Here is a 17,824-nt window from a genome sequence, read left to right as displayed (position 1 = left end):
AAGATGCTCTCGATAACTTTTTGAGGATTTGAAGGCTCATGACAAATCTTTTCAGCCTCCCGACTTCACTGTGCAATTACTGAATATCTACAACGTCTCAATTTGTTTCAGTGCCAACTGGTTTGAGAATGACCGATGAAGAGTAAGACTGACAAACAGGAGGTTTTCCTGAGTAAACAAGAAACAACTAAACTCATCGCAATGTAAACTAAATACACTTTCATAATGTGAAAGTGAAAGGTATTTGTGTTTGAGCCTTGTGTGTGTGTGTGGTTGGGTGTTTGTGAGAGGGGTGTTCTGTAAATCGTTGTGGGAATTTCTGTCTCGTGGGGAACAAGCTCACTGCGTCATGTGGTTTCTTATAAAACAGATGATGTATTGTGACATGGAAATTTTATACTTTTCCTAATCGTAACACAGCAGGCTAAATGGTTTGCATTTGTACTTCTTCATAAGCTATGTACGTGGATGGATTCACTGATGTCTATCCCCATGTTTATAGGTTCAATGTACTGTAGGCTAATGGCAACAGAACAAGTTCAGAAGTTCATGGATTTTTGTCTTTGGGCTCAGTCACCAACAAATGATTCCATTATAATGTTTGGAAAGAATGGTGAAAAACAACATATGTCTATGTCATCCTCATCTGTAGCAGTAGTAATATAGTGCAGTAGTAATATAGTGCAGTAGTAGTAGCCTATAGTAGGCCCATATCAAATTGTATTTAGTGTAAACCTTACTGTTAAATGCTTATGTACAAGCCCTCAACCAACAATACAGTTCAAGAAATAGAGTTAAGAAAATATTTACTATATAAACTAAAGTAAAAAGTAACACAAGAAAATGACATAACAATAACGAGGCTATATCCAGGGGGTACAGGTTAGTCAAGGTCATTTGTAAAGTGACTATGCATAGATAATAAACAGCGTAGCAGCAGAGTAAAAAAACAAAGGGGGGGGGTCAATTTAATAATCCGGTTGCCATTTTATTAATTGTTCAGCAGTTTTATGGCTTTGGGGTAGAAGCTGTTAAGCAATCTTTTGGTCCTAGACTTGGCGCTTGAAGGGGAAAAGGTGTTTGCGCCCTCTTCACAACTGTCTCGGTGTGTTTGGACCATGATAGTTTATTGGTGATGTGGACACAAAGGAACTTGAAACTCACGACCCGCTCCACTTCAGCCCCTGTAGTCCACAATCATCTCCTTTGTCTTGCTCACATTGAGGAAGAGGTTGTTGTCCTGGCACCACACTGCCAGGTCTCTGACCTCCCTATAGACTGTCTCATCATTGTCCGTGATCAGGTCTACCACTTGTGTCGTCAGCAAACTTAATAATGGTGTTGGAGTCGTGTTTGGCCACACAGTCGTGGGTGAAAAGAGAGTACGGGGGACTAAGCACGCACCCCTGAGGAGCCCCAGTGTTGAGGATCAGCGTGGCAGATATGTTGCCTACCCTTACCACCTGGGGGAGGCCCGTCAGGAAGTCCACGATCCAGTTGCAGAGGGAGGTGTTTAATCCCAGGGTCCTTAGTTTATTGATGAGCTTTGAGGGCAGTATGATGTTGAACACTGAGCTGTAGTCAAAGCATTCTCACATAGGTGTTCCTTTTGTCCAGGTGGACAAAGGGCAGTGTGGAGTGCGGTTGAGATTGTGTCATCTGTGGATCTGTTGGGGCAGTATGCGAATTGGAGTGGGTCTAGGGTTTCCAGCATGATGATGTTGATGTGAGCCATGACCAGCCTTTCAAAGCACTTCATGGGTATAAATAGTGTAGTAGTAGGCTACTGTAATAGTAGCATAAATAATAATAGTACTATAGTAGTATTATTAGTAGAAGTAACCTAGTAGTAGTTTAATCCCTGGTTAGTCTACACTGTCATGTAAAATCACTGAATAATCCCTGGATTAAGCACACTGTCGCTTTAAGAGTGCTCGTCCCCCTGTGGCATTTAAACGCTTTCAGAATCGTCGTTGCAGATGTGTCACACTTCATGCCTGGCTCGCGCTTCGATTTAGTTTACATTCACCACACACGCACCGATACACACATTGTATTAGCAGCAGGGCAATGGCTTCAGTGAGCGTGGTAGGACCAAGACTGCATCGTCCAGCTCCAGACCAGGAGTTTTTCTTTAAGGAAATAACGGCCACCAGGAAGAAGAAAATAACGTTACCGAGGAAATACTCCCTGGAGAATATGGTGACCAGGAAGATATCGGTGAAGCGGGAGTGCGGTTCGGTGTTGGTCTTATCAGCAGTCACATCAACCCCGCTAAACCCGTCCCTGACCCCGGCACACCAAAGAGCAGCAGCCGAGGTAGGAGGGATGAATCCCGGGGTGAGAAGTGGGGCTCAGCCGGGGCTGGTGCCACGTAGCTTGGACAGAGAACGCGACAGCAGCAGGCCTGATTGTGGGCACACCGAGAGAGACACGACAGCGGCGAGGGAGGACACTGGTCAAAGCGGACGGAGGGCAAGCGGCAATGGCTATGCCGATGACAGAGAGAGTTCACTGAAGACCGTCACAAATGTTCGGTCAAGCACATCGGCCAACGAACAGATAGCAGATGCCAAGTGTGACAGATCAAGCGCGCCCACAAACGGACACACTGGCGCACACTCACATCGGGACCGACCAGTCAGGATGCGCGCATCCCACAGCCTCCCTGGTGAGACCACCGGGCCGGGTACCAAAGGGGACACCGGGGGGCCACCGATGGAGCGGTTGACACAGGGAAGGACAGGGGTCGTTAAACTCGCGCGCACAGAACCACACCGGAAGGAGGCCTGGTCAATATTTACCTCCCAAGAGCAGGAGGACCCGCGCGTGCGGGCGGAGACAGGAGAGGGCCACCTGTTCTGGACCAGAACAGTTACTCAGGACTGGTGCGACGTTTGTAACCAGCCAATCAACGCCCAGCAGGCGCTCAAGTGTAAAAGTAAGTAGTAGGCTAAACCATGACAGTAGAGGACACATCCGTTTCCAGTTCTTCAGGAGGAAGGTGTAACTGTTGCTTTACTACAATATAATAGAGATGGTTTGTGCTCGATTGCTTTTCTTTCACTTGGTGTGATATGGGATGATAGTGCAGAATTGCTTTGAGGGATGTGCTGTGACATAGTTTGGAGCTGAGGCTTGGATATTGACCTCATACCAAGGTGGATACTGTTGGCTGTTGTTGCGTCTGGCTTAAATGTGAAGCGCACTATCAGGCCAGGACTAGACTAGCAATATACTCTTCAGAGAGAGAGAGAGTGAGAGAATCTGACTTTGCCAAGCATTCAGAGCTGCAGCCAGCAACCACCTATGGAAACCTCATTATCTTGTCCTCCCAGACTCGTCTCTGTCCCCCTAGACTCCTCCAGCCTCCCCTGCCCCGCCTCCCAATGTCTCAGTGTCACAGCATGATTTGCAAGCACAGCTTCAGGCATTAGCCTTCGCAGAGAGACAGGAATGAGAGAGAGAGAGAGAGAGAGAAGGACAAAGTTAGTTTAGGAAGTCTAGAGTTATCCTTGTGTTCATGGAATATTAAGCTAGTGCATGTTCAGTACTACCGTAGGTCATCTGCCATTGTCATATCTGTATGGGGGTATTTTGGTCCCAGTTATCTTCCCATGTGTGACTGCTCTGGAGGGTAAGGGAGTGGAATGTTTGTGTCTGTGTTTTAACATGGCTCAGGTGTCATCTAGCCCACATTCAATCCTACTGGTTCTCTGTCACCACGGTTCTCTGTCACCACGGTTCTCTGTCACCACGGTTCTCTCTCACACACATCACACTACTTTCTTCGGTACACATAGCATATTTCTGCTCTACTTCCAGTGTTAACAACGCAACAACAGTGAATCAGGCTTTCATGGACTCCTCCACTCTGTCTGTCCTATGTAGGCTCTATGTCAGGGTGCTCAGAGAGAACAAAAGTGGGGAGGGGAAGAAGAGAGAGCAAGAAAATTGAAGAGAATGGTAGTGTAAGAGAGTGGAAAGAGAGGAATAAAGGAGAAGAGTTGGCGATGAGGAGAAAGGAAACAAAGGGGAGAGAGAGCACAGGGAGAGGGTGCAGGGAGAGGGTGGAGTGAGAGAGCGCAGGGAGAGGGTGGAGTGAGAGAGCGCAGGGAGAGGGTGGAGTGAGAGAGGGCAGGGAGAGGGTGGAGTGAGAGAGCGCAGGGAGAGGGTGGAGTGAGAGAGCGCAGGGAGAGGGTGGAGTGAGAGAGCGCAGGGAGAGGGCGGAGTGAGAGAGCGCAGGGAGAGGGTGGAGTGAGAGAGCGCAGGGAGAGGGTGGAGTGAGAGAGCGCAGGGAGAGGGTGGAGTGAGAGAGCGCAGGGAGAGGGTGGAGTGAGAGAGCGCAGGGAGAGGGTGGAGTGAGAGAGCGCAGGGAGAGGGCGGAGTGTGAGGGCGCAGGGAGAGGGCGGAGTGTGAGAGCGCAGGGAGAGGGCGGAGTGAGAGGGCAGGGAGAGGACGGAGTGTGAGAGGGCGGAGTGTGAGGGCGGAGGGAGGAGGGAGAGAGGGCGGAGGGAGAGGGCGCAGGGAGAGGGCGGAGTGAGAGGGGGCAGGGAGAGGGCGCAGGGAGAGGGCGCAGGGAGAGAGGGCGCAGGGAGAGGGCGGAGTGTGAGAGCGCAGGGAGAGGGCGGAGTGTGAGAGCGCAGGGAGAGGGCGGAGTGTGAGAGCGCAGGGAGAGGGCGGAGTGTGAGAGCGCAGGGAGAGGGCGGAGTGTGAGAGCGCAGGGAGAGGACGGAGTGTGAGAGGGCAGGGAGAGGACGGAGTGTGAGAGGGCGGAGTGTGAGAGGGCGGAGTGTGAGAGGGCGGAGGGAGAGAGGGCGGAGGGAGAGAGGGCGGAGGGAGAGAGGGCGGAGGGAGAGAGGGCGCAGGGAGAGAGGGCGGAGTGTGAGGGCGGAGGGAGAGAGGGCGGAGGGAGAGAGGGCGGAGGGAGAGAGGGCGCAGGGAGAGAGGGCGCAGGGAGAGAGGGCGCAGGGAGAGAGGGCGCAGGGAGAGAGGGCGCAGGGAGAGAGGGCGCAGGGAGAGAGGGCGCAGGGAGAGAGGGCGCAGGGAGAGGGCGCAGGGAGAGGGCGCAGGGAGAGGGCGGAGGGAGAGAGAGCGGAGGGAGAGAGAGCGGAGAGAGAGAGAGCGGAGGGAGAGAGGGCGCAGGGAGAGAGGGCGCGCAGGGAGAGGGCGCGCAGGGAGAGGGCGCGCAGGGAGAGGGCGCGCAGGGAGAGGGCGCGCAGGGAGAGGGCGCAGGGAGAGGGCGCAGGGAGAGGGCGGAGTGTGAGGGCGGAGTGTGAGGGCGGAGGGAGAGAGGGCGGAGGGAGAGAGAGCAGAGAGGGCAGAGAGATGATAGGTAAACAGAGTCAAGGACAAAAAGGGAAGGATGGAAGACAGGAAAGAGAAGAGGATGGAGAGAAAGGGATGAGAGACTAATAGAGAGGGACAGTAGATGAGATGACCTCAGCCACCCGAGCCACGGCCTGTTCACCCCGCTACCATCTAGAAGGCGAAGACAGTACAGGTGCATCAAAGCTGGGACCGAGAGAATGAAAAACAGCTTCTATTTCCAGGCCATCAGACTGTTAAAGTCACCACTAGCCAGCCTCCGCTTAGTACCCTGCCCTGAACTTAGTCACTCTTACTATCTGGCTACCATCCGGTACTCCACCTTGCACCTTATAATGGCGCTTAAGGGGATGGCTGACGTTTTACGTGCTCCCAACCAACTGTGCTATTTTGTTAGGTTTTTCGAGTTGTTTGTAACTTATTTTTTTACTTATTTAGTACATAATGTTGTTGCTACCGTCTCTTATGACCGAAAATTACTTCTGGACATCAGAACAGCGATTACTCACCTCAAACTGGAAGTATATTTTTTCTTTAACGAGTCCGATGTGAAGGATATACTGCTTTCTTGGGAACAGGCCCAGATCCCCGTCATTTGCGTGAAGAAAAGACAGAAAATAAACGGGGGCGGAGGTCGGGCTGCCTTCTGAATTCTTAGGCGATTGAGTAAACTCCCAATGCCATCTCTTCTATTGGCCAAGGTGCAATCATTGGAAAATAAAATGGATGACCTACGATCAAGATTATACTACCAACGGGACATTAAAAACTGTAATATCTTATGTTTCACCGAGTCGTGGCTGAACGACGACACGAATAATATAGAGCTGGCGGGATTTTCCATGCACTGGCAGAACAGAGAAGCTACAAAAAACTCTAGACCACCTTTACGCCACACACAGAGATGCATACAAAGCTCTCCCCCGCCCTCCATTTGGCAAATCTGACCATAATTCTAGCCTCCTGATTCCTGCTTACAAGCAAAAACTAAGAAGGAAATACCAGTGACTCGCTCAATACGGAAGTGGTCAGATACAGAACCGTTTTTCTAGCACATACTGGAATGTGTTCCCGGATTCATCAAATGGCAGTATACCACCTCAGTCACCGGCTTCATCAATAAGTGCATCGACAACGTCGTCCCCACAGTGACCGTACATACATATCTCAACCAGAAGCCATGGATTACAGGCAACATCCGCGTTGAGCTAAAGCATAGAGCTGCCGCTTTCAAGGAGGAGCGCTAATCTGGACGCCTATAAGAAATCCCGCTATGCCATCAGATGAACCATCAAACAAGCAAAGCGTCAAATAGGATTAAGATTGAATCCTACTACACCAGCTCTGACGCTTGTTGGATGTGGCAGGGCTTAAACTATTACGGACTACAAAGGGAAACCCAGCCGCAAGCTGACCAGTGACTCAAGCCTACCAGATGAGCTAAATGCCTTCGCTTCGAGGCAAGCAACACTGAAACATGCATGAGAGCTCCAGCTGTTCTTGGCGACTGTGTGATAACACTCTCGGTAGCCGATGAGAGCAAGATCTTTAAACAGGTCAACATTCACAAAGCCACAGGGCAGACGGATTACCAGGACATGTACTGAAAGAATGCAGGGACCAACTGGCAAGTGTCTTCACTGACATTTTCAACCTCTCCCTGACCGAGTCTGTAATACCTACATGTTTCAAGCAGACCACCATAGTCCCTGTGCCCAAAGAAGTGAAGCTAACCTGCCTAAATAATTACCGCCCCGTAGCACTCACGATGGTAGCCATGAAGTGCTTTGAAAGGCTGGTCATGGCTCACATCAACATCATCCTCCTGGATGCCCTAGACCCACTCCAATTCGCATACTGCCCCAACAGATCCACAGATGACGCAATCTCAATCGCACTCCACACTGCCCTTTCCCACCTGGACAAAAGGAACACCTATGTGAGAATGCTTTGACTACAGCTCAGTGTTCAACACCATAGTGTCCTCAAAGCTCATCACTAAGCTAAGGACCCTGGGATTAAACACCTCCCTCTGCAACTGGATCCTGGACTTCCTGACGGGTCTCCCCCAGGTGGTAAGGGTAGGCAACAACACGTCTACTACGTTGATCCTCAACACTGGGGCCCCTCAGGAGTGTGGACTTAGTCCCCTCCTGTACTCCCTGTTCACCCACAACTGCGTGTCCAATCACGACTCCAAATCCATCATTTAAGTTTGCTGACGACACAAGTGGTAGGCCTGATCACCGACAATGATGAGACAGCCTATGGGGAGAAGGTCAGAGACCTGGCAGTGTGGTGCCAGGACAACAACCTCTCCCTCAATGTGAGCAAGACAAAGTAGCTGACCGTTTACTACAGGGAAATGCGGGCCGAACAGGCCCCCGTTAACATCAACGGGGCTGTAGGGGAGCGCTTTGAGAGTTTTTCAAGTTCCTTGGTATCCACATCACCAACATACTGTCATGGTCCAAACACACACACAAGTCATTCGTGAAGAGGACATGACAGCACCTTTTCCCCCTCGGGAGACAAATATTTGGCATGGGTCCCCAGATCCTCAAAAAGTTCTACAGCTGCACCATCAAGAGCGTCCTGTGCCGTTGCATCACCGCCTAGTATGGTAACTGCTCAGCATCTGACCGTAAGGCACTACAGAGGGTAGTGTGTACGGCCCAGTACATCACTGGGGCCAAGCTTCCTGCCATCCAGGACCTATATACTAGGCGGTGTCAGAGGAAACCCCAAAAATTTGTCAAAGACTCCAGTCACCCAAGTCATAGACTGTTTTCTCTGCTACTGCACGGCAAGCGGTACCGGAGTGCCAAGTCTAGGATCAAAAGGCTCCTTAACAGCTTCTATCCCCAAGCCATAAGACTGCTGAACAATTAATTAACAAAAATTATTTAGATTTCTTATTTTCTTAATTTAAAGGTTTTGGATTTGTGTGTTGTTTTCTATTGTTCGGTATACTGCGCTGTTGGAGCTAGAAACAAGCATTTCGCTGCACCTACGATAACATTTGCACAATATGTATACGAGAACAATAAAATTTGACTTGAGAGAGAAATAGAGGGATGGAGGAAGAAGACAGGAGAGAGGGAGCTCAGTGCTGCGGGGAGAGTGGGAGCTCAGTGCTGCGGGGAGAGTGGGAGCTCAGTGCTGCGGGGAGAGAGGGAGCTCAGTGCTGCGGGGAGAGTGGGAGCTCAGTGCTGCGGGGAGAGTGGGAGCTCAGTGCTGCGGGGAGAGTGGGAGCTCAGTGCTGCGGGGAGAGTGGGAGCTCAGTGCTGCGGGGAGAGTGGGAGCTCAGTGCTGCGGGGAGAGTGGGAGCTCAGTGCTGCGGGGAGAGTGGGAGCTCAGTGCTGCGGGGAGAGTGGGAGCTCAGTGCTGCGGGGAGAGTGGGAGCTCAGTGCTGCGGGGAGAGTGGGAGCTCAGTGCTGCGGGGAGAGTGGGAGCTCAGTGCTGCGGGGAGAGAGGGAGCTCAGTGCTGCGGGGAGAGTGGGAGCTCAGTGCTGCAGGGCTGTCTGGATTAGTGTGCTATCCGCAGGGGATCACTGGAGACAAGACACACTATAGAGAGAGAAGTAGAGGTGACACTAGCCAACACTGTGTGTTATGTGTGGAGTTGTGGGATCCATATAGTGCATATATACAGTGCATTTGGAAAGTATTCAGACCCCTTCACTTTTTCCACATTTTGTTACGTTACAGCCTTATTCAAAAATGTATTAAATCGTTTTTCCCCTCATCAATCTACACACAATACTCCTTAATGACAAAGCAAAAACAGTTTTTTGAAAATGTTGTACATTTATTAAAAACAAAAAACTGAAATATCACATTTGCATAAGTATTCAGACCCTTTACTCAGTACTTTGTTGAAGCACCTTTGGCAGCGATTACAGCCTTGAGTCTTCATGGGTATGACGCTACAAGCTTGGCACACCTGTATTTGGGGAGTTTCTCCTATTCTTCTCTGCCGATCCTCTCAAGGTATGTCAGGTTGGATGGGGAGCGTTATTGCACAGCTATTTTCAGGTCTCTCCAGAGATGTTAGATCGGGTTCAAGTACGGGCTCTGGCTGGGCCACTCAGGGACATTCAGAGGTCCTGGGCAATCTGGAGCAGGTTTTCATCAAGGATCTCTCTGCACTATGCCCTGTTCATCTTTGCCTCGATCTTGACTAGTCTCCCAGTCCCTGCTGCTGGAAAACATCCCCACAGCATGATGCTGCCACCGCCATGCTTCACCGTAGGGATGGTGCCAGGTTTCCTCCACATGTGACATTGTTCATCAAGGCAAAGGGTGGCTATTTGAAGAATCTCAAATTTAAAATATATTTTGATTTGTTTAACACTTTTTTGGTTACTACATGATTCCATATGTGTTATTTCATAGTTTTGATGTCTTCACTATTATTCTACCATGTAGAAAATAGTCAAAATAAAGAAAATCCCTTGAATTTGTAGGCGTTCTAAAACATTTAACCGGTAGTGTATAGGATCCATTCTAGATCCACATCGTACATATATACACTACCGTTCAAAAGTTTGGGGTCACTAAGAAATGTCCTTGTTTTTGTCCAGTAAATGACTATTGTACCTGGAAACAGCTGATTTTTAATGGAATATCTACATAGGCGTACAGAGGCCCATTATTAGCAACCATCACTCCTGTGTTCCAATGGCACGTTGTGTTAGCTAATCCAAGTTTATCATTTTAAATAGCTAATTGATCATTAGAAAACCCTTTTGCAATTATATTAGCACAGCTGAAAACTGTTGTTCTGATTTAAAGAAGCAATAAAACTGGCCTTCTTTAGACTAGTTGAGTATCTGGATCATCAGCATTTGTGGGTTTGATTACTGGCTCAAAATGCTAAAAGCTCATTGATCATTAGGAAATGTGCATTTCTAAGTGACCCCAAACTTTTGAACGGTAGTGTACATATATAGGATCCATTCTAGATCCATATAGTACATATAATCTTGATAGAATGCAGGTTATAATCTCATAGAGTAGTTTGGACTAGAAGCACTAATCCCTCTATATGTATTAATCGTGTTTGTGTGTGTGTGTTCCACATAGAGCTTCCACTCACTCCATCCACCACCACCACTTCCTAATGAACCTGATCATGAGTGTTGCATTACAGCCATTTTGTGCCTGAGGGAAGCCCAATACTGTACAGTTTCTTACTTTTACCCCTCCTTCGTCTAAAACTGCAACCTCACAAAATTATAGTATTATCTTTTAATTAAAGATCTCTAAAGTTGCTGTCGTAGAAACTCACACATAGATACACACACACACACTCTCACTCCTGTTCTCTCTCTCTCCTGTTCTCTCTCACTCCTGTTCTCGCTCTCTCCTGTTCTCGCTCTCTCCTGTTCTCGCTCTCTCCTGTTCTCGCTCTCTCCTGTTCTCGCTCTCTCCTGTTCTCGCTCTCTCCTGTTCTCGCTCTCTCCTGTTCTCGCTCTCTCTCACTCCTGTTCTCTCTCTCTCTCTCTCCTGTTCTCGCTCTTTCCTGTTCTCGCTCTCTCCTGTTCTCGCTCTCTCCTGTTCTCGCTCTCTCCTGTTCTCGCTCTCTCCTGTTCTCGCTCTCTCCTGTTCTCGCTCTCTCCTGTTCTCGCTCTCTCCTGTTCTCTCTCTCTCCTGTTCTCTCTCTCTCTCTTCTCTCTCTCTCTCTCTCCTGTTCTCTCTCTCTCTCCTGTTCTCTCTCTCTCTCTCCTGTTTTCTCTCGCTCTCATGTTCTCTTGCTTTCTCTCTCTCTCTCCAATTCAACAGGCTTTATTGGTATGGAAAACAGATGTTTAAATAGCCAAAGCAAGTGACATAGATAGTAAACAAAAGTGTCTCTCTCTCTCTCCAGGCGTTGAGTCAGTCTTTGGTCACTGCTTCCACTGGAGAACATGGGGAGTGACACTGCCACTGATGACACACTAGGCAGGCAGACAGACTGGGGAAATTTTAGTAGAAACTGAAAGGAAAGGATAAAGGGGGATACCTAGTCAGTTGTCCAACTGAATGCCTTCAACTGAAATGTGTCTTCTGCATTTAACCCAACCTCTGAATCAGAGAGGTGCTGCCTTAATCGACATCCATGTCTTTGGTGCCCGGGGAACAGTGGGTTAACTGCCTTGCTCAGGGGCAGAACAACAGATTTTTACCTTTTCAGCTCTGGGATTCAATCCAGCAACCTTTTGGTTACTGGCCCAATGCTCTAACCACTAGGCTACCATAGTAGAGAAAATAGGAGATCAACCCTCCTCTTGCAGTGAGCCTGTTTATTTTGTCTGGTTGTGATGTCACTGTTGCCTTAGGCCTAACGAAGCTCCCTTCATTGGTAGCTAGTATACTGGTAGTTTATGGAGATGCCCTCCCTAAAGTATAACCTGTCCCCTCCCTTAGCCAACATATACCCTGTGCCCTCTCTGTATCCTAAACCCTATGCCCTCCCCCATCCCCTACACAGTGCTGGCCTTGTCTTCAGCAGCAGCCATAGCAGTCTGACTGTGTTACTCTCAAAGCTCCTTTTGACTCCAGCAGAGGAAGCAGAGGGTGTTAATGGCTCTTAGCTTCCTGTACACACATACCACTGCTACACATGTTTAATAAACCACCTGCCTAGCATATCTACAAATGTCTAACATGACCCCTTCTGACCACGCTAGTCTCGTCTGAGCAGAGAGTTCAACATTGGGCCAGGCAGGCAGAAATGTTCAAAGTTTGTGCAGGGATGTTCTCAGTCATGTCATGATGCTGCCTCCGAGCTTTCTATTCACCCCTTCATGATGACTTTATGGCTAGGGTTAGGGTAGCGCCAGGGTGTGGACATGGAGCTAGGGTTAGGGTAGAGCCAGGGTGTGGACATGGAGCTAGGGTTAGGGTAGAGCCAGGGTGTGGGCATGGAGCTAGGGTTAGGGTTGAGCTAGGGTTAGGGTTGAGCCAGGGTGTGGGCATGGAGCTAGGGTTAGGGTAGAGCCAGGGTGTGGACATGGAGCTAGGGTTAGGGTTGAGGCAGGGTGTGGACATGGAGCTAGGGTTAGGGTAGAGCCAGGGTGTGGACATGGAGCTAGGGTTAGGGTAGAGCCAGGGTGTGGACATGGAGCTAGGGTTAGGGTAGAGCCAGGGTGTGGACATGGAGCTAGGGTTAGGGTAGAGCCAGGGTGTGGACATGGAGCTAGGGTTAGGGTTGAGCCAGGGTGTGGGCATGGAGCTAGGGTTAGGGTTGAGGCAGGGTGTGGACATGGAGCTAGGGTTAGGGTAGAGCCAGGGTGTGGACATGGAGCTAGGGTTAGGGTAGAGCCAGGGTGTGGACATGGAGCTAGGGTTAGGGTAGAGCCAGGGTGTGGACATGGAGCTAGGGTTAGGGTTAGGGTTGAGCCAGGGTGTGGACATGGAGCTAGGGTTAGGGTTAGGGTTGAGCCAGGGTGTGGACATGGAGCTAGGGTTAGGGTAGAGCCAGGGTGTGGACATGGAGCTAGAGTTAGGGTAGAGCCAGGGTGTGGACATGAAGCTAGGGTTAGGGTTGAGCTGGGGTGTGGACATGGAGCTAGGGTTAGGGTTGAGCCAGGGTGTGGACATGGAGCTAGAGTTTGGGTAGAGCCATGGTGTGGACATGGAGCTAGGGTTAGGGTAGAGCCAGGGTGTGGACATGGAGCTAGGGTTAGGGTAGAGCCAGGGTGTGGACATGGAGCTAGGGTTAGTGTTGAGCCAGGGTGTGGACATGGAGCTAGGCTTATGGTAGAGCCAGGGTGTGGACATGAATGTAGGGTTAGGGTAGAGCCAGGGTGTGGACATGGAGCTAGGGTTAGGGTAGAGCCAGGGTGTGGACATGGAGCTAGGGTTAGGGTAGAGCCAGGGTGTGGACATGGAGCTAGGGTTAGTGTTGAGCCAGGGTGTGGACATGGAGCTAGGGTTAGGGTAGAGCCAGGGTGTGGGCATGGAGCTAGGGTTAGGGTTGAGCCAGGGTGTGGACATGGAGCTAGGGTTAGGGTTGAGCCAGGGTGTGGACATGGAGCTAGGGTTAGGGTTGAGCCAGGGTGTGGACATGGAGCTAGGGTTAGGGTTGAGCCAGGGTGTGGACATGGAGCTAGGGTTAGGGTTGAGCCAGGGTGTGGACATGGAGCTAGGGTTAGGGTAGAGCCAGGGTGTGGACATGGAGCTAGGGTTAGGGTTGAGCCAGGGTGTGGACATGGAGCTAGGGTTAGTGTTGAGCCAGGGTGTGGACATGGAGCTAGGGTTAGGGTTGAGCCAGGGTGTGGACATGGAGCTAGGGTTAGGGTAGAGCCAGGGTGTGGACATGGAGCTAGGGTTAGGGTAGAGCCAGGGTGTGGGCATGGAGCTAGGGTTAGTGTTGAGCCAGGGTGTGGACATGGAGCTAGGGTTAGGGTTGAGCCAGGGTGTGGACATGGAGCTAGGGTTAGGGTTGAGCCAGGGTGTGGACATGGAGCTAGGGTTAGGGTAGAGCCAGGGTGTGGACATGGAGCTAGGGTTAGGGTAGAGCCATGGTGTGGACATGGAGCTAGGGTTAGGGTTGAGCCAGGGTGTGGACATGGAGCTAGGGTTAGGGTTGAGCCAGGGTGTGGACATGGAGCTAGGGTTAGGGTTGAGCCAGGGTGTGGGCATGGAGCTAGGGTTAGGGTTGAGCCAGGGTGTGGGCATGGAGCTAGGGTTAGGGTTGAGCCAGGGTGTGGACATGGAGCTTGGGTTAGTGTTGAGCCAGGGTGTGGACATGGAGCTAGGGTTAGGGTTGAGCCAGGGTGTGGACACGGAGCTAGGGTTAGGGTTGAGCCAGGGTGTGGGCATGGAGCTAGGGTTAGGGTTGAGCCAGGGTGTGGACATGGAGCTAGGGTTAGTGTTGAGCCAGGGTGTGGACATGGAGCTAGGGTTAGTGTTGAACCAGGGTGTGGACATGGAGTTAGGGTTGAGCCAGGGTAAGGACATGGAGCTCGGGTTAGGGTAGAGCCAGGGTGTGGGAATGGAGTAAGGGTTAGGGTTGAGCCAGGGTGTGGACATGGAGTTAGGGTTGAGCCAGGGTGTGGACATGGAGCTCGGGTTAGGGTTAGGGTTGAGCCAGGGTGTGGACATGGAGCTCGGGTTAGGGTAGAGCCAGGGTGTGGGCATGGAGTTAGGGTTAGTGTTGAGCCAGGGTGTGGACATGGAGTTAGGGTTGAGCCAGGGTGTGGACATGGAGCTAGGTTTAGGGTTGAGCCAGGGTGTGGACATGGAGCTAGGGTTATGGTAGAGCCAGGGTGTGGACATGAATGTAGGGTTAGGGTAGAGCCAGGGTGTGGACATGGAGCTAGGGTTAGAGTAGAGCCAGGGTGTGGACATGGAGCTAGGGTTAGGGTAGAGCCAGGGTGTGGACATGGAGCTAGGGTTAGTGTTGAGCCAGGGTGTGGACATGGAGCTAGGGTTAGGGTAGAGCCAGGGTGTGGGCATGGAGCTAGGGTTAGGGTTGAGCCAGGGTGTGGACATGGAGCTAGGGTTAGGGTTGAGCCAGGGTGTGGACATGGAGCTAGGGTTAGGGTTGAGCCAGGGTGTGGACATGGAGCTAGGGTTAGGGTTGAGCCAGGGTGTGGACATGGAGCTAGGGTTAGGGTTGAGCCAGGGTGTGGACATGGAGCTAGGGTTAGGGTAGAGCCAGGGTGTGGACATGGAGCTAGGGTTAGGGTTGAGCCAGGGTGTGGACATGGAGCTAGGGTTAGTGTTGAGCCAGGGTGTGGACATGGAGCTAGGGTTAGGGTTGAGCCAGGGTGTGGACATGGAGCTAGGGTTAGGGTAGAGCCAGGGTGTGGACATGGAGCTAGGGTTAGGGTAGAGCCAGGGTGTGGGCATGGAGCTAGGGTTAGTGTTGAGCCAGGGTGTGGACATGGAGCTAGGGTTAGGGTTGAGCCAGGGTGTGGACATGGAGCTAGGGTTAGGGTTGAGCCAGGGTGTGGACATGGAGCTAGGGTTAGGGTAGAGCCAGGGTGTGGACATGGAGCTAGGGTTAGGGTAGAGCCATGGTGTGGACATGGAGCTAGGGTTAGGGTTGAGCCAGGGTGTGGACATGGAGCTAGGGTTAGGGTTGAGCCAGGGTGTGGACATGGAGCTAGGGTTAGGGTAGAGCCAGGGTGTGGACATGGAGTTAGGGTTGAGCCAGGGTAAGGACATGGAGCTCGGGTTAGGGTAGAGCCAGGGTGTGGGAATGGAGTAAGGGTTAGGGTTGAGCCAGGGTGTGGACATGGAGTTAGGGTTGAGCCAGGGTGTGGACATGGAGCTCGGGTTAGGGTTAGGGTTGAGCCAGGGTGTGGACATGGAGCTCGGGTTAGGGTAGAGCCAGGGTGTGGGCATGGAGTTAGGGTTAGTGTTGAGCCAGGGTGTGGACATGGAGTTAGGGTTGAGCCAGGGTGTGGACATGGAGCTAGGTTTAGGGTTGAGCCAGGGTGTGGACATGGAGCTAGGGTTAGGGTTGAGCCAGGGTGTGGACATGGAGTTAGGGTTAGGGTAGAGCCAGGGTGTGGACATGGAGCTAGGGTTAGGGTAGAGCCAGGGTGTGGACATGGAGCTAGGGTTAGGGTAGAGCCAGGGTGTGGACATGGAGCTAGGGTTAAGGTAGAGCCAGGGTGTGGACATGGAGCTAGGGTTAGGGTAGAGCCAGGGTGTGGGCATGGAGCTAGGGTTAGGGTTGAGCCAGGGTGTGGACATGAAGCTAGGTTTAGGGTTAGGGTTGAGCCAGGGTGTGGACATGAAGGTAGGGTTAGGGTAGAGCCAGGGTGTGGACATGGAGCTAGGGTTAGGGTTGAGCCAGGGTGTGGACATGGAGCTAGGGTTAGGGTAGAGCCAGGGTGTGGGCATGGAGCTAGGGTTAGGGTAGAGCCAGGGTGTGGGCATGGAGCTAGGGTTAGGGTAGAGCCAGGGTGTGGACATGGAGCTAGGTTTAGGGTAGAGCCAGGGTGTGGGCATGGAGCTAGGGTTAGGGTTGAGCCAGGGTGTGGACATGGAGCTAGGGTTAGGGTAGAGCCAGGGTGTGGACATGGAGCTAGGGTTAGGGTAGAGCCAGGGTGTGGACATGGAGCTAGGCTTAGGGTAGAGCCAGGGTGTGGACATGGAGCTAGGGTTAGGTTAAAATATATATTTTTTAAGAATAAGGAAATGTGTTTTAAGATTTCAAATATTAGCTGAACTGTTATGGCTGCCATGGGATGAATACCAACGAGTGATGTTGTCATCACATAAGAGACTATCTCCTATATATCTGTGTGTGTGTGTGTGTGTGTGTGTGTGTGTGTGTGTGTGTGTGTGTGTGTGTGTGTGTGTGTGTGTGTGTGTGTGTGTGTGTGTGTGTGTGTGTGTGTGTGTGTGTGTGTGTGTGTGTGTGAGAGAGAGCTGATGCATTTCTCCTGTATGTGTGACAGATCTATGGGGAGTTTTACTCAGGCTATATTTAGGGTGCCCTTGGCAGGCCCTGGGTCTGCTCAAAGGTGGCTTGTGGAGACGGCAGTGTGTGTGTAACTGCCTCGTCTTAATGGGTGTTAGAGAAAGGAGGAGTGGGCACACAACAGGTGCTACACACACACAAAGAAGACGACAGTAGTGTAAAACAGAACGTATTAAGTGGCTGCTAGAGATGGTGCTATTGATGATATAACTGGTGTCATAATCATATCATCTATATTACTCATGCTGTTGCAGATGTGTGTGTGTGTGTGTGTGTGTGTGTGTGTGTGTGTGTGTGTGTGTGTGTGTGTGTGTGTGTGTGTGTGTGATTTGATGAAGGCTGGTACATCCTGTGCCTCCAAACTCATCAGGCTCAGAAGTAGGGCAGGAAAAGTCCCAGCAGCCCTCTCGATGTCTTCTCCAGGGCATATTAATAGCCGATGGAGTGTGTATCATATATACCAAGATATGCACATACACACATACAAAAACAAACAGACACACACACATACAGACACACAAACACACTCACACATACAGAGAGCTGGTGTAATGCATGTCATACAGTAAAAAGATTTACCATTGTTTCTGTGATGTTTTGTGGTGAATCATTTCACTTACCAGGCTGTGATATTCACACAGAAGAGAAAGAGAGAGATAGAGAATGGCGCAATTGGAGGAGAGAGGGCGCGATTGGAGGAGAGCGAGGGAGAGAGGGCGCGATTGGAAGAGGGAGAGAGAGAGATGGAGCAATTGGAGGAGAGCGAGGGAGAGACAGAGGGAAAGGAGGCAGTGGAAGTTGAGACAGTATTTGGGAGACAGTATCCAGCACTGCAGTGCTCTGCTCTAGCATGTTTACTGTGTTATTGGCGTGTGACCAGGAAGATGTCCAGTGACCCTGGAGATGGACAAATATTTTGATAGACAAGGAGGACTAGAGAGGGGAAACCAGTGATAGAGAGAGAGATGGGGGGAGCAAGCAATGATGAGTTTGAGTGTGTAGTGTTGGGGCTCTGTCTCTTTAAGCTGTCTGCTGCTGCAAAGTGTGTGGGTGCTGCAGCAGAGGCAC

The 17,824-nt window shown here is 51.0% G+C and overlaps 1 protein-coding gene across 2 annotated transcripts in view; it reads left to right on the top strand.

The window, feature by feature from the left end:
* The first annotated feature begins 1,937 nt into the window (after positions 1 to 1,937).
* Positions 1,938 to 17,824, top strand: part of rassf5 (Ras association domain family member 5) — a 47,719-nt gene continuing 31,832 nt past the window's right edge. The window contains exon 1 of one of the 2 annotated variants that reach the window (XM_055917485.1): positions 1,938 to 2,941. In XM_055917485.1, coding sequence (XP_055773460.1) covers positions 2,071 to 2,941 — 871 coding nt within the window. In that variant the 5' untranslated portion in view covers positions 1,938 to 2,070. The remainder of the gene's footprint in view (positions 2,942 to 17,824) is intronic. The other variant, XM_055917484.1, reaches the window with a different exon arrangement.

Source organism: Salvelinus fontinalis, chromosome 3, assembly GCF_029448725.1.
Source record: "Salvelinus fontinalis isolate EN_2023a chromosome 3, ASM2944872v1, whole genome shotgun sequence".
Lineage (NCBI taxonomy): Eukaryota > Metazoa > Chordata > Actinopteri > Salmoniformes > Salmonidae > Salvelinus > Salvelinus fontinalis.
The sequence above is the reverse complement of the archived record's forward strand: the minus strand, read 5'-3'. Positions and strand labels throughout refer to the sequence as shown.